General features: G+C 52.2%; 1 protein-coding gene across 1 annotated transcript; it reads left to right on the top strand.

Moving 5' to 3' along the window:
- The first annotated feature begins 149 nt into the window (after nucleotides 1-149).
- Nucleotides 150-22,609, top strand: Col9a3 (collagen type IX alpha 3 chain). The gene is made up of 32 exons (XM_085831646.1): nucleotides 150-230; nucleotides 771-839; nucleotides 1,946-1,981; nucleotides 2,428-2,499; nucleotides 3,525-3,578; nucleotides 4,603-4,638; nucleotides 4,880-4,903; nucleotides 5,135-5,188; nucleotides 5,527-5,580; nucleotides 5,898-5,939; nucleotides 6,995-7,051; nucleotides 7,520-7,573; nucleotides 8,269-8,322; nucleotides 8,602-8,655; nucleotides 8,877-8,930; nucleotides 9,417-9,470; nucleotides 10,227-10,280; nucleotides 11,098-11,151; nucleotides 11,253-11,306; nucleotides 11,828-11,872; nucleotides 11,962-12,015; nucleotides 12,429-12,482; nucleotides 13,032-13,085; nucleotides 13,201-13,272; nucleotides 14,744-14,779; nucleotides 15,929-15,973; nucleotides 17,078-17,110; nucleotides 17,256-17,402; nucleotides 17,582-17,636; nucleotides 18,210-18,392; nucleotides 20,490-20,567; nucleotides 21,987-22,609. Exons 1-32 carry the CDS (start codon nucleotides 165-167, stop codon nucleotides 22,175-22,177), a joined length of 2,043 nt encoding a protein of 680 aa, XP_085687772.1. The 5' UTR covers nucleotides 150-164; the 3' UTR covers nucleotides 22,178-22,609.
- The last annotated feature ends 64 nt before the right edge of the window (nucleotides 22,610-22,673 follow it).

The following is a 22,673-nucleotide window of genomic DNA, read 5'->3' as shown; positions in this document are numbered from 1 at the left end:
GCCCACGCGGCGCCCCGCCGGCTCAGGTGGGCCCGGCTGAATGAGGGGCTTGTGCGCGGGTGGGGCGGGGCAGGGCGGGGCACACGGCCTCGCGCCGCCCCCAGCCCCTCTCCCCACCCTGCTGTCTGTCGCTCGGCGCCAGCCGCTCAGAGCGCCTGCCAGCCATGACCGGAGCGCCTGCCCTAGCCCTGCTGCTGCTGGGGCAGCTCCTGACGGCCACCTCCGCGCAGGTGAGCGCGGGCCCGCGGGCGCTTATGGGGTCGGGGATAGGGCCGGACGTCGAACCGAACAGCCTGGGACAACTCGAGACCCTTGGGCCAACACCTGAGTCCCGCCGCCAAGGACCCTCGAGGACATCGGTGGCAGTCTCTACACCGCCTCTCCGGCTGGCGAGTTCTGGTGATGCAGCTGAGCCCCACGGACACCAGGACATGTCAACCATGATCCTAGGCTTCCATTTGTCTTCACCCAACCGGGTCAGGCCGCTGCCAAGCGCTGCCACCACTGCCACCACGCTCTGAACACACAATGTTGCCTTTGTTCCTGGAGACTCCCTGCGGGGCCGCAGCACAGCCACTCCTGGCGCAAAGGAGGATAAACTGCCTTGGCGCCAGGCTCCAGCGCAGGAGACTGGGGTTTTTTAAGGCAGGCAGGGAGGAGGATTATGGGCCACTGTCACAGGACCCAGAGTTTCTTGGGCTGGGGAAGATGGGACGGAAGGGCTGACATGTTGGAAAAGAAGCCTACCTAATAACTTATCTCAATTTCAGAAAGTGGGACCTCGAGGTCCCCCTGGTCCCCAAGGGCCTCCTGGAAAACCCGGCAAGGATGGCATTGATGTGAGTTGGGAGAGGAATGGGGAAGGTGCCCTGAGACTCCTGGCCTTGTGACCACAAACCCAAGCGCCTCTTCTGAGAGTTAGGGTGGCACAGGATACCCAAGTGGAGCTCAAAGGACCTCGTTTGTCTTTGAGGCAGATCCTGGGGTACAGATGACAGGATGGTCCTTGAGCTAGAAATTTGGACCCTGAGACCCATGTGCTCCTATATTTCAGGGCTGTGTGACATGTTACTCTGGAGACATATGTGTCTTCCTGGGGCTGAGAATAGAGCCAGTCTGGGAGGGTCTGGGATCCCACTTGACCTCAGAGATGGCGTCTTTGGGATGTACCATCCAGTTATGATTGAAACATTGTGTGTATGTGTGTGTGTGGCGGGGAGAGGGGGGTGTAACTGAAGTCTTGCAGCTCCACCACACCCTGTCCCATTATCTGAAGTAGAAGGCTTCTTCTCATGGGGCCAGCTTCCAGTCACTCATGGGTTCACCTAGGAACTCCATAGAGGACTATGGGAACTCTCACTAAGAATGCCCTGAGCTCTTCTCAGACTCCCAAGAGTCCCAGAACCTAGCTCAACTGTAATGGCAGCAGGCTCCCTCACACCCCTCCTGGGCCGCCATGTTGGACCTGGGTGGCCCAGGACCTTACCCTCTGCTGTAGCTGAGCACCCAGGCTCTGAGGCTCTTAAAGCTTCATATGAAAGTTTCACCCACTGGCAGGTGTCTGTGGAGGGTACCGCTAGTGGGCCTCCTTTCTGGAGAATGGGTGAGGAAGTGCTCACATGGAGTCAAGAGGCTGCTCAGCTAGCCACAGCCACTCTATAAAGCTCTTAGGTCGGTGCAGAGGGACCATATGGAGTGTCTCTTGGAGGCTTCTGTGGCGCTGTGTTCCTAGATGACCCCCAAATGCTGTGTGGCTGAGCCAATTTCTAGCTCACCCCATCCCTGGCTAGCTTGCAGAGGAGAGTTCCCCAGGTATAGATGAGAGAATCTGGGGACCCACAATGTCTCCACAGGCCCAGCTTTGAGGACTGGATTGGAGGATGTCCCAGCTCTAGGGTGGGTTCCTGTTTTCAGGGCTTATATGTGCTCACTTTCATTTCCCCAGGGAGAAGCTGGCCCTCCAGGTCTGCCTGGCCTTCCAGTAAGTGTCCCTGGTTGGAAAGGGGAGAGGCGGACCTGTCCTCACTGCTGAGGGCCTGTGTTGCCCTAGAAGAGGCCTGAGGGCAGAGCCTGGAAGTGGACAGGAGGGGAGCCTATGGGAAGCTCTTTGTGCCAGTGTTCAGAGAAGCCATAGAAGAGATAGTGGTGCTCTATAGTGTCTTCCCACTGTGTGGGCCCCTCACCTTGGCTGAAGATCCTCAGCCTCTGATGTTCCTATGCAGTGGTCTGTTACTGGGGGTGTTGTTTGGTGAACATCCAGTTGATGGGACTGGGGCAGTCTTCTGGGGTTCCAGCAGAGTGGCAGGGTGAGCAGCCATCACCATGGCTGGCTGGTACCCAACATGGAGAGGACTTATGTTCCTTGATGGGGGCTAAAGCCTAGAGTCTGATACCTGTTGCATAACTATGTCCTTTCCTCCCACCCAGGGACCCAAAGGGACCTCAGGGAAGCCGGGGAAACCGGGAGAGGCAGGACTGCCAGGACTGCCTGGTGTAGATGTGAGTGTCCCCTCCCTCCTCCTGCATCCCAGCCTCACCTCACCCCTGTCCCAGCCCGGCCAAGGCTGGGGCTTTCCCTGCTGTCCTGCAGCTCGGCTTATTCAGGCAGGAAACTGCATCTTGACAGAAGTTGCAGGAGTTCCCAATGGGGTCCCTGGCCTTCATCCCAGACTCTGCCAGCTTCTGGCTGAGACAGAACCAGTTTCCTGTAGTCTGCAGCCCCATCAGCTCTTGCTGATCCAAGAACAAGGGCCCATTGTCAGGCTTCCTGCCCCATGCTGGCCACACCAGGTGTCCCTCCGAGCCCCCTGATGCCTTCATGGATAGCAGTGTTGTCAAGGCACTGCACTGGCCAACAGGATTTAGGGCTGAGCTGCTGGACCGGTGTTTAGTCATTACGGGACTGGGTAGCAGATTTTCCACGTGCTGGCCCCACCCACTCCCAGAGCTTTGGGTGCACTGTGTGTGTGTGTGTGTGTGTGTGTGTGTGTGTGTGTGTGTGTGTGTATGTCTTAGTCAGGGTTTCTATTCCTGCACAAACATCATGACCAAGAAGCAAGTTGGGGAGGAAAAGGTTTATTCGGCTTACACTTCCATACTGCTGTTCATCACCAAGGAAGTCAGGACTGGAACTCAAGCAGATCAGGAAGCAGGAGCTGATGCAGAGGCCATGGAGGGATGTTCCTTACTGGCTTGCTTCCCCTGGCTTGCTCAGCCTGCTCTCTTATAGAACCAAGACTACCAGCCCAGAGATGGTCCCACCCACAAGGGGCCTTTCCCCCTTGATCACTAATTGAGAAAATGCCTTACAGTTGGATCTCATGGAGGCATTTCCTCACCTGAAGCTCCTTTCTCTGTGATAACTCCAGCTGTGTCAAGTTGACACAAAACCAGCCAGTACAGTGTGTGTACTGGTCTGTGTCTCTGGGGTCATAGTTAAGAGTCTGTGGCTCATTCTTCCTGTGGCATGGCATGTGCTTCTCATTTGGTGGCGTCTTGAGCCCACTCTCTGCCTCCCTCTCCAGGGTCTGACAGGGAGAGATGGACCCGCAGGACCCAAAGGTGCCCCTGGAGAACGGGTAAGTGTCTTAATTCCAATAGCTGCTGTCCCAAGGTTAGGTTCCCAAGTGGCTTACAAGGCCATCAGGGTAGGAGTTCTATGGATGGTGTCCACGACTGTACTTGCTGGGCCCTGTGCCATTGCTCCACTTTGGGGGGTGGGGGGATGCTGAGTGCACAGCCCCTGGGTCCTCCCCCCGCCCCAAGAAGCCCCACAGCTACACCTGGTCAGCATCAACTTGGCATTCAGAGCAGGCGGAGCTGTGTGGTGGTGATGGGAGCACCGGCGTCCCTCCTCTCAGCATGGGAAAAGCCACTTCACATCCCTGAGTCTGACCATCTTCACTGAATTCCTCGTTCCCTAGCAAACCGACTCTCTCTTCCCACTGTTCCTGAGAACAGAGCTGTTTCCTTCTCCTCAGGAGAGGTGGTTGTGAGCACAGAGCACCCCAGAGAGCAAGAGGGGTGGGTGGGGCACAAGGACAGAGCTAGCAAGGGAACTCAGATGTGTGGAACACCTGAATGAAAGCAGCTAGCTGGTGGCCAGCTGGGCTGCTACTTGCTTAGCCTGGGGTGGGCGGGGCCCAGGCTGTCTGGGGGACAGACACTGTGACTACAGTGTAAGGACCAGCTTGTACCCACTTCTTGGTAAGCCAATCATTTCAGACCTGTCTACCAAGTTGGTCATTTTCTCACATAAACCGAGGCCTGAAGTCTCAGGAACCTTTGTAGGCTAGTGTTGGCACAGCTTCCCAGAAGGCAGGCTGGGGTCCCTAGCTGTATGGCTCATGCCTACCCTTCTGTCTTGCCCCTCCTGTTGGTTCTGCCCACCCACTAGCAACTTTCTTGGCCCGTGCTTTTCCTCCACACTCACACAGGTTTCTAGGACAGCAGAACCTTGCATGACCTCTGTTCCCTATAGAGGTTTTTCTCTCTCTGATCCCCACCTTGACAGAGTTATGACTTAGGCTCCAAAGGAAAGGAAGTGAAAGCAAAGGCTGGAGTTTCTTCCCTGTGTACTCTGACCCCTGTTTTCCTTTTCAGGGAAGTCTAGGACCCCCAGGGCCACCGGGACTTGGGGTAAGTACCATCCTCTCCTCCCTGTGGAGTTTTTATGGTGGCGTGGCATCCCCAAGGTTCCTTGTAGCTTCTCCTATGTCCTGCATTCTGGCCTGGACTCCTGGAGCTTTATCTGGGCTATGACCTCTGTGTTAATGGGGGGTACCTAAATCAGGTACCTCACTTTCCCTGAACCCCTACCCACCATGCCTTGTGTGTGTTAGGACCCACCTATGTAATGACCTCATTCTTGGCTTTGCAGGGCAAAGGCCTCCCTGGACCTCCTGTGAGTATTTACCACCCTCTGGCCCCTCCCAAGCATGTTCGTTCCCAGAGCAGCTCTCACTGAAGCCCGTTTTCTCTGGGACAGCCCAGATCGTGGCAGAGTGGTCTTCTTAGGGGACATCCTGACTACTCACATATGGAGTCCTGGCTTTTCAAAGGGCAGATGGCGCTGGTGGGATTCCCCTATTCAGGGTCACAGGTTGTCCATCTCCCTCTTTTTTACCTCCTCCAGGGAGAGGCAGGAGTGAGTGGCCTCCCAGGTGGGATTGGTCTACGTGGCCCCCCGGTGAGTGACTACTCCCTGTGCCGCCACTGCAGGGGTGCATGTGGTCCCCACACTTAACCAGAGGCGCCCTGTTCCTCCTCCTCCTCGCTATCCCTTCCCTCTTCCTGTACACTTTCTCCTCACTCTTCCCTCCCCTGAACCCCAAACTCCCTGACCTGGTGGGCACTGACAGAAGCCCAGACAGGGAGCCGCCTATGACTCAGGGTGGCAGACAGACAGATACCAGCATGGCTTCATCCAGGGAGGATTAAAGGGAGCTGTAGTGTCCTCCATTTTGGGGGAAGCTGGTGACCTCACTCGGTGGGCAAGCTCTGTTCTGAGTCATGAATCCTCTGTAGGGACCCTCTGGACTTCCAGGACTGCCTGGCCTCCCAGGACCTCCTGGACCTCCTGTAAGTACTGGAGGGGACTCTGTCAGGCATCCTGGACTAACTGGGCTGGGCCGCCCCCCCCCACCCTAATCCCTGCCCAGGCTCCGTGCCATTCCCCAGAAGCAGGTGGGAGACAGGAACTGCTATAGTGTTCAAGGTCACCTTGCCAAGGATAGATGATTTCTGTTGTCACCCACACCACAGATGGGTCCGCAGTACCTTGCACTGGTCACTGGGGAGGGAGACAGGACTGAGGATTTCAAGCCCCTAGTAGATTAAAGTCAAGGACAAAGTGTAGGAGGGTGGATACACACCAGCTTCCTCTTTGTATGTTGAAGGGAAACCCTGGAGTCCTCCCTGAAGGTGCTACTGATCTGCAGGTATGCATTTGTGGTGATTATGGGATGTTTCTGCTTTGGAGAACAAGTCTTGCCTGATGCCACTGAGTGACAGAGGTGGAGGAGTGTGGGTGTGGCTGTGGGTGTGTGGGGGTGTCTTCCTTCCAAGACAGCATTTCTACTCCTAGAGGGACCTGCTTGCTCAGCAAGAAGGCCCGAGAGGAGCTCTGAGTACTGCAGATGGCTCCAGGCACAAGCCTGGCCACACTGCCTACATCTGCATTGTCCCTAACAAAGCTGCTAGCCGCAGGAAGCTGACACCAGATCAGTACAGATCCCTCAGGTGGCAACTCTGCTTCCTGCAGAGTCCCCTCTTAGCTGCTCTCAATGTAGGTGCTAAGTAGCCCCTGCACTGGGTGACTCACAGGCCAAGTCTGTTGCAGAAGGTTTCTAGATCCTAAGAGAGAGTCTGTGTCTGGTTCCATCCCTGACTGGATGCAGTTTCATTTAACACTGATAGTCATCTGTCCACGTCTCTTCACCCTTATCCGGCATCCCTGGCATTTGCTTTAGAAGGGGAAAGTAGGGCTCTTCTCAATGAGCCTCTGGGATGGGTTGGTGGGTAGAAGTTGATAGTTCTGCTATGCACCCAGGCTCGACCTGGCCAGTTCAGTGTGAAGCGAGCTAGAAATCTCCATCAGTGTCCTGGTGTGTGGTGTGGCATATGCCATCAAACCAGAGATTAGCACTGTAGGTTGAGTTCATGTGGCATTCCTCCCAACAGCCACCAGGTGACTGGTGGTCACAAGATGAAGGGCCCTTTGTTGAATTGCAGAGGTATGTAAATAGCTGCTTTGAGGCTGAGCCTGTCTGTAGAGAAGTCTGTGCTGTGTGGGGAAGGTGACTGGCTGCCATCCAGCTCTCCGCAGTCACAATCACTTCACCTCATGCCCACAACTGAATGGGGCCCTGTTCAGGCTTGTCTCCATCACTGGAGAGATGGTCCTTCACGGTTCTCCCACTCCCTCCTACTGGTCTCTCTCGGGATCCTGCCTTGTTTGTCTTGGAACGGTCTGATCCTTGTGCTTTTTCAACAGTGTCCCGCCATCTGCCCTCCAGGCCCTCCGGGACCCCCAGGAATGCCAGGGTTCAAGGTGAGTGGGCAGCTACGGGTGATAGGCTGAGCACATCTCCACTGACAGAGGCCACTGGGTCCCCACAGGCTATGCACTTAGAGCTTTTACAGAGTCTGAGCCTAGATTCAGTATTGTTAGAGGGGGACAGAATTGCCCATCGACTCATCCTGAGTTCTCTACCCCAGTGACATACTGGAAGCTGCAGTGACCAGGCTAGGCCTGGCCTAAGAGATCAGAGGATGCAGAGACAGAGAGGAGACAGGGTTGATCCTAACCCAATTCTTCTTGAGGCCCTTGGGAAGCACAGACACAGACCCTCTCGGGCCTCAGTTTCCCTGTCTGGTTCCTGGCCTTGGATTCTGAATGGCATGCTCCTGTTCCCACTGACTGGATGCACAGACCTTGGTTCTGCATAGGCAGATGGAGGTGGGGAGGGGGTTGGGTGTGCGTGGGTCTGGGGACAGTGACTTCTGTGTTTGTTTTCAGGGGCCTACTGGCTACAAAGGGGAACAAGGAGAAGTTGGCAAAGATGGTGAGAAGGTAAAAACCGCAGTCCACGTGTGGTTAACTGACCTAGAAAAAACGGCAACCATGGTAGGGGTGGTGGCTGGGGGAAGGGCCTGGAACCTCATGTGGTTGTTCTGAATAGGTGCCTGATGCTGATATTTCCTCAGTGGGGCCTGGCTAGGCAGAGCTGGGTGACCTGGAACCTTTTGTGTAAACAGATTCCCCCTCTCCCCTGTCTGACCTCACATGGAAGCTCCTGGGATGTTGAGGGTCCCTGAGGACACTTGGTTCTGGGCTTAAAGTGTTCATGGAAGCCTCTACCATTCTCAACCATCGGCCACTGTCCTAGAAGGCCCCTACCTGTCCTTACTGCATGCTGGGAAGAGGTCTGGGTGGCAGGAGTGGCTGAGTCCAGACTGTGGCTTGTACAGACTTCTGGGTGTAGGGTAGGCACTTCCCCACTTGACCAGGAGGAGATGCCTAGGAAGACCTGGTGGCCTTGCTTGAGCAGAGACCCCTGACCCTCCCAGGCAATGGTGAGGTCACCATGATTTATGTTGCCTTTTTACAGCTATAGGCAAGTATCCCCTCCTCATTCAACCTCCATGGCTCACTTCTAAAGTAGGAGGGGTGCCTATCATGGCTCAGGCTCATGGGAGGGACCAGTGGGCAGTGGAAAGATGCTAGAACTAGGGTGAACTGTCTGACTACTGCTTTTTCTGTTGTAGGGTAATCCTGGCCCCCCTGGGCCTCCTGGAATCCCAGGCACCGTAGGGCTACAGGTGAGGCTGGAGAGAGACCAGGGTGGTAAGGTGGAGGCCCCTTTGATGGTCACCCCAAAGGAAGCTAGTTTAGATTTGAGGGACAGTTAACCAGCTCTTGTGAGAGGGTCATATCCAGGCTGACGCCAAGGCTAGTGTTGCTCCCTCCAAGGGCCTCAGCTGATGTCAGGCACTTTTAGGGACGATGATAAAGCCTTGGGGGACTCAGAGGCCAGACTTGGGGTGCTGTTCAGGTAGACATGTTGTCTAGTCCCTGTAGCTCTGGTTCTGTCCCCTCAGGGCCCACGAGGATTACGAGGACTTCCAGGGCCACTCGGGCCCCCTGGGGACCGGGTAAGTGCTGTCGCCTCCATGGAGAGCTTTGGGTCCACTGAGGACAGCCCTGTTCATTGGGTGTCTGGAATGGTTCAAACCCCAGCTCTGCTCAGGCTCAAGAGTCTCAGCAGTCAGCATCACAAAAGCTCTTCCTGGCTGGCAACTTGAGGCTGTACTGAAGTCTCCCTCTGGGTGTCTGTTCCTATGGGAGGACTTCATATGCCATCTCTCCTTTACAGGGTCCCATTGGGTTTCGGGGCCCTCCTGGAACCCCAGGAGCACCTGGGAAAGTGGTATGTATGTATCTAGGCTGGAAGGTGGACTTCACACCAGCCTAGACCCTCTGACCCCTCGACTTTACCAGCCTGCTGCTGGTTCACAGACATGCCACCCTTTGTCCCACTGGGCTGCCCCTACTCTGTCCCAGGATGAGCTGTTCGTAGATACACAGGAGACTCGGGACATAGCAAGGGTGGTATATCCATGAGGTCCAGGGCACACGAGAAGTAACACAGGACAATGTGGCATGCGGATGACAGAGAGCTGGAGTGTGGGGCATCCAGCCTGCATGGGAAATCTGCCTCCTTTGTTGTCTAGATATGAGCTGGGGTCAGTGGTGGCATGTCACTGTCCCATGTGACCTTCTGCAGCAGGAAGCTGCCTGTGATCAGGTCTAGGGAGCTAAGCCAGGCAAAACCTGGGGAGGCCTTCAGGCAAGACCCACAGCTTTCCTGCCTTCTCTGTGTTATTAACCCTGTCCCTACTCCCTTGTTTTTTAGGGTGACAGGGGTGAAAGGGGACCAGAAGGGTTCCGTGGCCCTAAGGGTGACCTGGTAAGTGAGAGGAAGCTTAGTTCTCTGTATCTGTCTATGAAGAGCCTGATGTAACTTCTGTGGCTAGGTGTGGAGGATCCTTAAAGGGCCCCTGCCAGGGGTATGAAGGCTCTCTATGCTGTGCTCTATCCTGGAAGGGGTATAAGCTGCTAGAAATGGGGCCTGGATCTGAAGGGTTCAGGCCCTGTTCCTGACCCCTACAAACACCAAAGCTCACATGGAAGATTCTGGGCCCCTCCAGAGCATTCAGCAGTGAAGAGCCTGAGCAGAGGCTGGGGAATGGGCCACTGAGCTCAATTCCTGGCTCTAGTCTAGCCCCAGAGTAGGCTGACACCATTGCCAGCCCTGGGTGATAGGCAGACATTTCCTTCCTGCACTTCACTGTCTCATACTGCCGTGCTACAAGATAAAGAGGCTCTGCAGTGAGGCATGGGAGCAGGAGCTAAGTAGACACCCAGGTTTCTCCTGAACAGAACTGGCTACCACCAAACATTCGCCTCTGGCAGCCTCCAGACCTCTTCTTCCCCACCCAAGACCAGTGGCTGAGCAGTGGTACAGTGTTCACAGCTCCTAGATAGCTCCTGGTGACAGAGCCTGACTCTACAGGCTGGGATGAGCCATGACACTCCCTAGGGAAAGCACAATACACCTGATGTACCAACGCTGGGCCTATGTGGCTGAGCCTGGGGGGACAGGCAGGATGAGATGTTTCTTGGGGTCTCAACTTCAGCTGCTTCTGTCCCATGTTTCCTTTAGGGCAGGCCTGGTCCCAAAGGAATCCCTGGAGTGGCTGGGCCAGGCGGAGAACCAGTGAGTATCTCGGACATACGCAGGGTCAAGCGTTGTGTTGTGGCCACACAAACTGCCCCCAGCATTGCTACTCCTCTTGGCTGAGCTATCACCATTTGTAACTATTCTCCTTAGGTTCTCTTTCCATAGTCCTTTCCATTCTCAGGGCCCTGCTTCATAGCTGTGTGACCTATGATAGGTCAAGACCCTATTCAAAAGTGCCTGTGTTGTATATAGTCTAACCTTTCAGTGTTTCCTTGCCATTCAAACTGCTGGGATTCTTCAGCTCCCAGAAACCCCAGCACTCTCAGCAGCTCCCAGAAACTTTCAGAAACCTATAGCGGCACCTAGCAGCCCCAGTACCTGCCAGCTACTTCAGTACTCCCAACAGTACCCACCAACTACTCAAGCAGCCCCAGAAACCCATAGCCTCCCCAGCAGTTTCCGGAAATCCACAGTAGCACCTACCAGCTCCCAACAGCCAGAGACACCACTGTACCCCCACAGTAGCTCTCATCTCCCTTTTGCTCCAGCCTGAAGTTCTGCAGCTACCATACCCCTACAGAAATCAGTAGTCTAAGATCAGACTTACCTGACTCCTGGGAAGAAAGGGTGATAGGTCAGGCAAGCACACAAGATGCATATGCTGAGGGTCCTGAACATCCTGTGCATGCTCCCTTGCAAGATCTCTGACGGTGGCACATAGCCACTTAGCCAGGAAAACACAGCCACTGTCAGGAACTCAAGACATTTTTAGTTTAGAGGGCAAGGAAGGCATTTTTCATGGGGACAAGGTGTTTCTCTGTCTGAAGGGCCTAACATCATCCCTTGTCCTTAGGGCATGCCAGGCAAGGATGGCAAAGATGGTGTGCCGGGACTTGATGGTGAGAAGGTTGGTGTCCGGCTGGATGCTTGCTGGGAGGAGGTGGAGGAGTTCAGCTTCCCAAGGCCTCAGCATCATTTGGCCTCATACCCTACTCACTGTCCTTACAGGGAGAGGCTGGTCGCAATGGTGGCCAAGGAGAGAAAGGCCCCAATGGGCTGCCGGTGAGTGCCCGAGCTAGATAGGTTAGTTGCTCTGGGGTTAGCTTCTGCATTTGTCCTAGGAATAGATCTACTGGGATCTAGCACAGCCCTGGTGCTAGAAGTCAGGGATCTACTTTAGCATATCTGTACTCTCACCTGTGGGACACGTGGAAATGAGCCTGTGTTCATCCTGGATGCTGCGGGGTCACCCTGAGGACGTTTCCTGGGAGTGCTCGCAGGGCCTCTGCATCGGGCTGAGGAGACTTTACCCCTGGGGTCAACTTTACCTTTTGGGAGCACTCTGCCTGGCCTATGCACAATGCCCGTGTGGACACTATGCAGTCACACTGTGAACATTCTCTACACGCATGCCCTCTGTGGGCTCAGTGATCTGGGCTCTGATCCTGGCTCCCAGCCCTGACCCTAGCTAGCCCTAGCACTATCCCTAACCCAGACTCCAGTCTTGACCCAGACCTTGACTTTAACTCTGAACCTGGTCAGGCTCCTATCTTGACTCTGACCCCTAATCCCTGTTCTGGCAGGGGCTCCCTGGGCGAGCAGGGTCCAAAGGCGAGAAGGGAGAACCGGTAAGTGACTGTTTTCCCCAGGAGAGAGGAGCCACAGCTGTGTGGGGAATGGAGGGAACATAGAACTCACTGTCTCTTCACCTGTATAGGGTAGAACTGGCGAGCTGGGTGAGGCTGGCCCCTCTGGAGAGCCAGGTATCCCTGTGAGTATCCATGGTCCTTCCCTGTGTATACACAGGAAGAGGATCTTGCCCTTCCGTTTTCTCCTCCCCTGGGTGGACACAAGGACTCTACCCCTCTGGTGTGTGTACAGGGAAAACCTGCCCTTCCTACATACGTGCAGGGCTACCTTGCTCCCTCCCTGTGTGTACACAGGAGCCTGCCCTTTCCTGTTGTATATGGAGACTGCCTTGCCTATGCATACTGAGGACGTGTCTCTCCTCACATTGTCTACACAGGAACTCTGCCCTTCCTTTTATGTGTATGTGTGGACCCTGCCCTCTTCCTGTATGTATGTGTACACAGGGACTCTGCATTCTCCATGTGTACACAGAGACCTTGTCCCTTCTCACATATGTCAAAGGGGATCCTGACCTCACCTTTTCTTCCCTTGCAGGGGGATGTTGGTGTTCCGGGGGAGCGTGGTGAGGCTGGTCACAGGGGCTCAGTGGTGAGTAGGAGGACATAGCCCCTTGGGAAGGTCACAGAGACATAGTTCATGGGCAGGAAGGGGTAGCAATTCGTCAAAGCCCGAATGGTAGAAGATGGGTGAATCTGGCCTTCTTTATCCCTCACCCCCTGGAATAATGGTGCCATGCTAGGCTACGCTTGCCTCCGATCCTTTATGCTATGGTGCAGCTGAGACCCTGGCAAATATAGATGGAAATTTCCTTATACTATAACCTGTGAAGTCAACCTTCTCTAAGGCCTTGTAGAAGGCACTGGGCATTGGTACCTGACACTCAGCTAATCTGACAATTTAGATATAGACTATGTAAGCCCTGAGATCCGTTCCCCACACTTAGTTGTCCCAGAACATGTCTGTGCATGTGCTTCCAAACATAGCAATTTAGAGAGATGGCTCAAGACTTGTTCACTGTCCACTCAGCGGCCCCTCCCATGGAGGCACAGCTGGACTTCTTCCTGGGTCACAAAGACTCCTAGAGCCTCCAGGAACTCCCTGAATCTCACAATATCCACTCATATCTTGGTCTTTTAGGGAGCTCTTGGCCCACAAGGCCCTCCTGGGGCTCCTGGCATCCGTGGCTTTCAGGTGGGTAAAGTTGGAATAAGGTTTGAGCCATTGAGCCCTGGTTAGCTGGGGAAAGGAGCATTCCTGGCTGGATTCTCCTGGGTGCTGACTAACTGGGATCATATCCAATTCACAGGGACAAAAAGGCAGCACAGGAGACCCTGGCCTTCCAGGCCCCCAAGGCCTACGGGGAGATGTGGGTGACCGGGTAAGAGTTGTTCTCTTGCACCTCCCTGCTCTAACCAGTCTACATAGACTCAAGCCAGCAGCAGCCCACTCCTTCCCATGTGGGTGGCAGGGATGGTAGTGCCAACTATGTGGACAGGTGCCCTTGATCCTTTTCTTGCTCATTCTCTTAGTATTCTTGGGCAAGAAGGGATCTAGGGTCCTTACTGCTCTATCACAAGCCCTGCATGCAGGCCTAGAAGAACCAGTAACTGGGGTGAGGGGAGAAGTGGAAACTTGAGGCTCTTGGTCCTGGGCTGCATGCAATTGGGTGTGAGCTCAGACCTGAATGACCCCAGTGTTTCAAACATGTAACTTTCCAAGAGTCTTTGCTAATGGTGCTGTGGTAGCCAGTGACATTGGCGTTCTGCAAGAACAGGATCCAGGGAGTTATGACTTACTCAGGTTCTCAATGGTTAGTAGATAAGGCCTGGGTCCCCTGGAAGGAGTCTGGGGGTCTGGTCTGGGTCTAGACCATACATCAGATCTTTACAGGCTATGTGACTGCTTTCTTGATCCCCACTTGGCAAGGACAAAGCACTCTTTAAATGTGTGCATGCAACCATTGGAGGCTTTAGGGTACCTGTACAGACACAGGGAGCCACAGAAACCAGCACCACACAGCAAGGACAGTGGGTGCTTTATTAGCCTCTAGGCAGGAAATTCCAGGGGTTAGGGAATTTGCCAATAGCTCTGAGGACTCTAAGCTAGTGGAGGGAAATGCTTGCGCTGAGTCCCAGGCCCAGCAGGGAGGACGCTTCACTGACTTTCTCTTTGGATAGCTCTTGCCTTCACTTTCACATTTACTTCTCTTTTTAAAAAAGATTTATTTATTTTAATCTTATGTATAATCTTGCCCACATGGATGTATGTGTACCATATCTGTCAAGAGCCAAAGGATTTCAGAGGGAATGTCAGTCAGTCCCTGGAACTAGAGTTACAGATGGATGTGAGCCACCTGATACAATGCTGGGAACCAAACCCAGGTTCTCCACAAGAGCAGTGCTCGGTCTCTGTCTCTGTCTCTCTCTGTCTCTGTCTCTCTGCCTCTCTCTCTCTCTCTCTCTCTCTCTCTCTCTCTTTCTGTGTGTGTGTGTGTGTGTGTGAGAATGAGTAAATGAGTGTGTGTGACAGAGAGACAGAGAGGGGGCAGGGAGAGAGATCCAAGACAGCAGTAGCAAATCTATTCGCTGTCCACTGAGTGATAGGCAGCTGCTCTTCAGGGAAAGCTGACCCTTGAAGGACCAGTAGGGCATGCATGGCTGTATACTGCTGTTATCTATGGACTTGGGTTTGGCAACTGGGGCTAGGGTGCTGTTTCTAAGACCCCTTCCATAGGAGGAATTTCTATACCTACTGTAGGTGGAATTCCTGCCTCTGCTATGCAGGGCCATGACCTTTCCCCTATGGGGATTCCCAGGGTTCCTCTAATCCAGAACCTTCTCTCTGCCTAGGGTCCAGGAGGTGCCACAGGCCCTAAGGGAGACCAGGTGAGAATCCAGTGCCGGGTCAAGTCAGCTCTAGGCCAGCTGGCTGTGGGTTTGCTTTCAGAGCCATTGAGAGGCTCCGTCATCTCTACTTCCCTTCACTTTGCTCCTGTTCCTGACACTTAGCACAACCTGGGTGTCAGCAGGGACACAGTCAGCTGCTTTACTGGATACAGGTTGTAAAATGTTCACTCTGCTTTTCCTTTCTGGCCACTTAGTTCCCAACAATGACGACTCTATTATTAAATGTGTTTGCCACAAGCTTTGGCTCATTCCCTGGCTAGCTCGTAACTTATTTAACCCATTCAAACTATTCTATGTCTACCACTTGGTTAGTTACCTCTCTTCAGTCCCGGCCTGTTTCTTTCTTTGAGTCTCCTGATCATTTCCCTTGAATCTCTCTTTATTCTATCCTGAAATCAACTAACTGCTGGTTCTCTCTCTCTCTCTCTCTCTCTCTCTCTCTCTCTCTCTCTCTCTCTCTCTCTCTTACACACACACACACACACACACACACACACACACACACCTTCTCAATCTCCCCTTTATACTTTCCCAGAATCCTCTCTCTCCCTGGAGGTATCACACCTCCTATTTCCTGCCCCAGCTCATTGGCCATTGGCTTTTCTTTTTTGACAGGTGATACATAAGAGATTCTCTGTACGACAAGTAGTTGTCCAGATGTTCACTATATGTATGGCCTGGGTGAAAAAACAAAAAACCCTACCACTGATTAGGGAAGCTGGCTTTGTAAAAGGGGTGAAGTCTGGACTCTAAGACTTATGTTGTAAAAGCAGGTTAGAGCTGTATGGGTTCTCCCTGAAACCCTTTCCTTCCTGAAACAGCTCAGAGGGTGGACTGTGGATGCTGCCATCCATCCTCACAGAGACTGCACTCTGAGTGATCCAGGGCTTCTCAATCCAGTACCATCAAGGTGCTACTAGCAGGAAAGCCTCACAGTACAAATAAGTGACTTCAGTTCTGTAGTCTTCATGGACGGTGGCTCTGAGGGTTTTGTGTTGCTTTGGGAACTCCATCTAGTGCAGGATCTGGCCTGGACTCTGGCTTCATTCAGTCTTGGGATCAGTAATAAATAAACAAGTGGCTTCAGGTGGGGAGGAGCCATTGGTGACCTTAGTGTGTCATCCCCAGGGCATTGCAGGTTCCGATGGTCTTCCAGGGGACAAAGGCGAGCTGGTGAGTATGGCTGAGCCCCTTACTGTGAACCAAGAGCCACCTGGTCAGTTTGGGTGGTAACTGTCCCATTGATGCAGTGTCCGAGGATGATGGGTAAGGTATAACTAACACCCACCATGTGCCTAGGCCTTGCCATCTCATTTTGTGGTAGGGGAGAGTGGGGTCCAGGAGACACAGGCAGGGTGGTTCCCTGCTGACTGAGGTGTAGAACTCTCTGGGAACCTTGTCACATTCTGCCTGGGAAGGTCACATTGCTTGAATCAGTCACTGCTGAGGTCTAAGCAGAGAAAACCTCACTTTTACAGAGCTGGAACCTGGGCCTATTATAAAACAGAACCCTGTCTGAGTCCTTGGGTCTTCGATGGGAAGCCCTTTCTGGCTTCAAGGTGACCAGGAATTTCAGTTCTGTAGTAATATGTTTCCTTTTTGTCCAAGTGGCACAGAGCTAGCCTAACTCCAGTGATCATGCTTTTAGGTAGCAATCATTGGCCACTGTAAACCTCTTACACCTTTAATGCAAAATAATCAGTTGATTGTTCTTTTATCTTAGCAAATTCTTGACAGAGCCTTAGAATCAGCCCCACCTGATCACCCTTAAATTGATGGATTGGTAGGGAGGGACTGTGTGGGACAGAGCCCCTGCCAGCTACAAACCTCTATGTGGTGCTGGTGACCGTAATGGTGAGCCAGTGGGGACGTCACCATCTGTCCTTTCCTGCCTCCACTGCAGATAGCTCACAGTATTGAGCAGAGCCCAATCAATCCACTTACACACTTGAGGCTGATCGAAATGATGAGGCCCCAGCTAGGGAAGACCCAGAGTCACAGGGCAGAGGTGTTCAACTCAGCATTTATAATGCCACAGTGAAGAGACTGGAAGTGAGACATTCAGGTGTAAGAGCAAGTTCCGTGCAGCCACTTGAAGTCAAATTTCAGGGGAAAGAGGTACGAAAACTGCATTGGTAGGCAAGAGAGACGAACACCCTTAGCAGTGTGTTTGTGTGTGAGGCACATGAGTGCTGCCTTCCACTGCCATGTGCTAGGTCTGCTTTCAGAGCTACTTCCACACACCCCATAATTGATGCATGCACCTTCTCTTCACAGGGTCCTAATGGCCCCATTGGACAAAAAGGAGAGGTGAGTACATCCCAGATACTTTGACAACTTATCCAAGGAGCCCACAGGCTCTGTAAGGTGCTGTCTAGATATGTGGTGGCCACTCACTCGTGAGGCCTTCCTAAGGAGGGCTCACTCTGACTCCCTTCCTCTTGTTTTTCTGCAGTCTGGCAGCCGAGGGGAACTGGGCCCCAAAGGCATCCAGGGCCCCAATGGCACCAGTGGAGTCCAGGGTGTACCTGGTCCCCCGGGTCCACTGGGCCTCCAAGGTGTGCAGGGTGTCCCAGGCATCACAGGGAAGCCTGGAGTTCCGGTGGGTAGCTTTTTCTTTCTCTTGTGTTGTGGGTTTTGGACTTGTGCTAGACTTAGATCATGTTTGGGTGTTGTTTTTGTTATGTAGTGAACTATCAGTTGTTTTGGGAGTGAGGTGCTGGGTAGGTCAGAGCTACTGGTGCACTACCCCACCTGCTGATGAACCTGGGTGAATTTCAGGGCAAGGAAGCCAGTGAACAGCGCATCAGGGAGCTATGCGGGGGGATGATCAGTGGTGAGTCTCCTGTGCATACCCTGCCTTTCACACAGCTCTGACCTTCTGTTATCCCTATCTTACCTGTCCTCTGATCTCAAGGAGGGCTACCCTCTCCCCAGCACTTGACGCAGTGCAGGGTACTCAGAGGAGCTCTGACTAACTACTGAGGGTAACAATTACAAGGAAGAACCCGGGTGGTGGTGGTGCATGCCTTTAATCCCTGTACTTGAGAGGTGCATCCTGGAGTTTGAGGCCAGCCTGGGCTACAGAATGAGTTCCAGGACAGCCAGGGGTACACAGAGAAACCCTATCTCGAAGAACAAAAACAATTACAAGAAAGAAACCACTGTGCCCTTTGGCTGGAAGGGATACTTTCTTGAATATCTTTGAACTTCTCATTCCAGCATGTAAGATAGTCCAAGAGAAGGGACCCTCCTGTCTCCCCTGGCATACTCTAGAGCAGATAAAATAATCATTTTTGGTCAGTAAATGAAATCCCCTTCTGACAGAGAGCTGGCTTTGTTATACTTTGCATGAAGATGTTTGGTAATCCTCTCTGAAGTATGCACTTGGCACTCTGTTTTCCAAAAGAGCAAATTGCACAGTTGGCTGCACACCTGAGGAAGCCCTTAGCACCAGGCTCCATCGGCAGGCCTGGTCCAGCTGGCCCCCCAGGCCCTCCAGGCCCTCCAGGCTCTATTGGCCACCCTGGCGCTCGGGGTCCCCCGGGATACCGTGGTCCCACTGGGGAACTAGGAGATCCTGGACCAAGAGGTAAGTAGTTGACTCAAGCAAGACATGGTCATGCTGCTGTGACAGCGGTGTCTCAGGCATATGAGGAAACCCTAGTTTTCTGTAGCACTGAACGGCACAACCCTGCCCTTTTGTGCTGATATACCTTCCTCCTGAGGTCCAGGGAAGAGAGGACTCAAGGAACACTCAGGTTCAATGTCACCTGAATGAGAGAGTGCTATTTCTGCCCTTGATTCACCTCATGGTCATGAGACCTGAGAACGACACTGCAGTCTATGACTCACCTAGAAATGCTATAAAGATGCAGTCAACAATCAACCTGGTTATCCCACATACACTCTAGGACTCATTCAGGAAGAGAGCTGCGCCTTTGTGCTTTTGGAGCCAGCACAGATAATTTCTTACCATTCTGTGGGAATCACAGAACCTTTAATGTGATATATTTTTCAAATACCACCAGAACAAAATTTGTTTGGATTGTAAGCAATAAATAATAGGACCCCACTTTCACTCTGAAGCTTACATTAATGGAGATTGGTGGCACAGGACAATGTCAGTTGCAAATGGTGAAAACAAGTAATTCAGCTGTGTTTAAGATGGTGTGAATTGCCGGGCGTGGTGGCCCACGCCTTTAATCCCAGCACTTGGGAGGCAGAGGCAGGTGGATTTCTGAGTTCAAGGCCAGCCTGGTCTACAAAGTGAGTTCCAGGACAGCGGGGACTACACAGAGAAACCCTGTCTCGAAAAAACAAACAAACAAACAAACAAACAAGATGTATAGGATTTCCAAAGGGACATCTGAATTCCTTCTAGGCTAAAATTAAAACTTAGAACATTTTGTACCTGTGTAGATGCTATAAAGGCCATGACAGGGATACAGAGGTTCCAGGAAGCCTGCTGGGATGGCCATACAAACACATTTTCTATTTGAAAGTGGGCTTGCCACACTGTCCATTCTGTGTGAGGCACTGGGCACCTTTGTTTTTGAGTGTGCATCAAGATGCTGAGAGCCCACTGTGGAGAATATACACGTGAGATTAGACCTCCTCAAACACCAAGCACAGACCATGGTTATTGCTGTACCGAGACCTCCTTGGAAGCACAGCGTTGAATTCAGATCCACTACACGGAACCAGTGAGCTGCCAGAAGGCATTAAAGCTCACACACCAGGGCAGCCTCCCCAGACCACTGGCAACTGCAGACAACACCACCCCTCCTAACAGCAGCAGGGTATAATAGTTCAACAAGTTGCAATGGCCTTAGACTTGAACCTCAATCACACCTGCATATGCCATTGTCTTAGAACTCAAGAGACAGCAGAAAACCGCCCTGGCTGTCCCTGTGTCACTGGAGGTTGTTTGCTTTTTACTTTTGCTGTATTGAGGAGCTGGGAACTTAAGGTTAGGCCTTATGCATACTAGGCAAGCGCTATGTCATGGAGCAGTAGCCCCAGCCCTGTGCAAGCGTAACAGACCAAAGCAGAGGCGAAGGAACTGAAGAACATGTATGGGGATTTTTTTTTTTTTTTTTTTTTTTTTTTTTTTTTTGGAGACAGGGTTTCTCTGTATAGCCCTGGCTGTCCTGGAACTCACTCTGTAGATCAGGCTGGCCTTGAATTCAGAAATCCACCTGCCTCTGCCTCCCAAGTGCTGGGATTAAAGGCGTGCGCCACCATCGCTTGGCCCCCACGTATGGGGATATTTAAAAATACTGTAGCACCCGATGTGACCCCAGCACTTGAAGAACTGAGGCAGGAGCATCACTGAATTGGAAGTCAGCATGGGCTGTATAGTGAGCTATAGGCCTGGACCACAGACTGAGATGTTGTCTCATTAAATCATATTGAAAACATGGACACCAGATAACACGACTGTCTCAGAGGCATAAATATTTCCAACAAAACTAAAATTCCACCAGTGATTTTGGAGGTAAGGGTAGTATCAGTTGACGTGTTGGGGATGTAGGTATGCTAACACTGTCAGACTTCCATGAAGCTGCACTTTGGTGAACAGCCTCACTTCTTGAAAAAGCAGCAAGCTCTGTGGCAACAAGATGGGAAATGCTATCACTGTGGGTGGGCATCTGCTCTAACTTGCCTGTTCCTTTCCTCATTGCAGGGAGCCAGGGTGACAGAGGGGACAAGGGAGCAACAGGTGCAGGGCTGGATGGGCCTGCTGGGGACCAGGGCTACCAAGGTAGGCCACTGTCATCACACAGTACTGGGGAAGGGCTGGAAATGTTTTTTGTTTGCAAAGCATTAAGGACCTGTTTAGGAACTGCTTCTATAATCTCGTTAGTAGGTAAAACCAGTCATTTTTCTGTACCTAACTTTAGTTAAGTAGGTTTAGTTAAGATGTATCCTACTAAATATACCGCCTGTTCCAGAAAATTATTTTTCTCTTAATTGAACACGCATACATTGAATGATTTTTACTTCATGTATGTGTGAGCCTATCTGTGCACATGTGTGCACACACATGTGCATGCACACGCACCACAGCATACAGGGAGAGTAGGGGACAACTTTGTAAAGTCAGTTCTCTTCTACTTTTACATGGGTTCTGGATATTAAATTCGAGTTACCAGTCTTGAGTGAATACTTCTACCTGCTGAGTTATCTTGATGGCCATGTTTCAATGTCTTAATGTAAAACCTGAATGCTCTGGGTGAGGCGTGGTGGCACATACTTGTAATCTCAGCGCTGAGGTAGGATGAATTTATGACACCTGCAGGCCCACTTAGGAATTTCATCTGCACCTGTGTATCTCTCTGGGTTCCTCTAGCCAGACACAGGGACAGATGTGCCTGGGTGACCCTCCTGACCTCCTCTCCTTTGTAAGGTGGCTCACACGGTTTACTCCTCCTCCTCTGTGAGGTGTATTACCCTCCCTCCTTCATGAGGTATAGCCTCTCTCCCTAAGGCACTTCTCTTCAAGGCACCCCTGCCTCTCTCATTATTTGCTCTCCTAACTGTGCTGTTGGCAACCCCAGGCTACATGTCTACCTGTGTGGCCTTAAGTATTACCTCTAAGCTGCCACTCCCAGATGTATCCTCACACTTAGAGCATCTCATGAATGGCTATGGCTCACTGCCCCTAGGTAAAACTCTGTTACTTCTTCCCAGGCTGCCCACCAACAACAAATACACTCTTAAAAAAAAAAAAAGATTTGCTTATATATTTTACGAACGTGGGTGTTTTTGTCTGCATGTACATCAGATTCCATAAGAGTTACATGTTACCATGTGGGTGCTGGGAATTGAACTCAGGACCTCAGGAAGAGCAACAGTGCTTTTAACTGCTAAGCTATCTTTCTAGCCCCTCCTAATACACTCTTGATATGTACCCCACAATCCCTTCTGAGACCAGAGTACACTGTGTCTTCAGGACACATATTCTTTGTGACTAGCCTGGCCTCAGCTGTGCCTACCTGCTCATCTCCTACCCAGCCACCTGTCTTACCCCTGCTCTTTTGGGCTCTGTGCCTGAGATCTTCATCTCTGACCTCTTGCACTGTTCAGAAGTAAGCCACTAAAGAGACTCTTCCAAGTAGACTGTGAATGGCTGCTATTATGGGCTTCTCGTGGCCCCTAACTGCACTCTCCTGGTTTCTAGGGCCTCAAGGTGTACCTGGCATCAGCAAAGATGGTCGAGATGGTGCTCATGGTGAGCCTGGCCTTCCTGGTGATCCTGGCCTTCCTGGAGCTGCTGGTGCTCAGGGTACCCCAGGGATCTGCGACACTTCAGCTTGCCAAGGAGCTGTGTTAGGGGGAGGTGGAGAAAAGTCGGGTCCTCGGAGCTCATAAACAAGGACTTCAGTAGGAAATGGCTCCATATTTCCTACTGAAATATGAGAGCACTCCAGCAGGCAGCAGGGATGAACAGTGTGGCTATGGACAGAAATGGACAGTCGCTGGCTACAGTTGGTCCTTCCTGGCCTGCTGCTTGGCCCCAAGAACATCTTGGCGGCACTGTCACTGTCTCATCTCCAGGATTTATGGCAGCCCATTCATCTGTGACAGCAATACCTCAGACACAGGCCTTAGGGATGGAGACTTTAAAACCCAGCATCTGGGAGGGATGGCGTTATCTAAGAGTTTTGTACAATTCCATGAGATAAAAACACTCAAGAGACTTGTTTACATAACATTTATATAAAGCCTATGATAGACTACCAATAAAGTGATCTTCTAACCCTTCAGATTAGTACTGGTTACAGTGTGATGAAGGCAAGGAACTTAATGTCTACTTTGCCTGCTTTCTATTGCAAACTTAGTATCTCTGACGCCCAGTATTTATTCA

Source organism: Mus caroli, unplaced genomic scaffold (genome assembly GCF_978045245.1).
Source record: "Mus caroli unplaced genomic scaffold, Mus_caroli_1 scaffold_2, whole genome shotgun sequence".
Taxonomy (NCBI): domain Eukaryota; kingdom Metazoa; phylum Chordata; class Mammalia; order Rodentia; family Muridae; genus Mus; species Mus caroli.
This window is presented reverse-complemented; position numbering and strand designations above follow the sequence as displayed.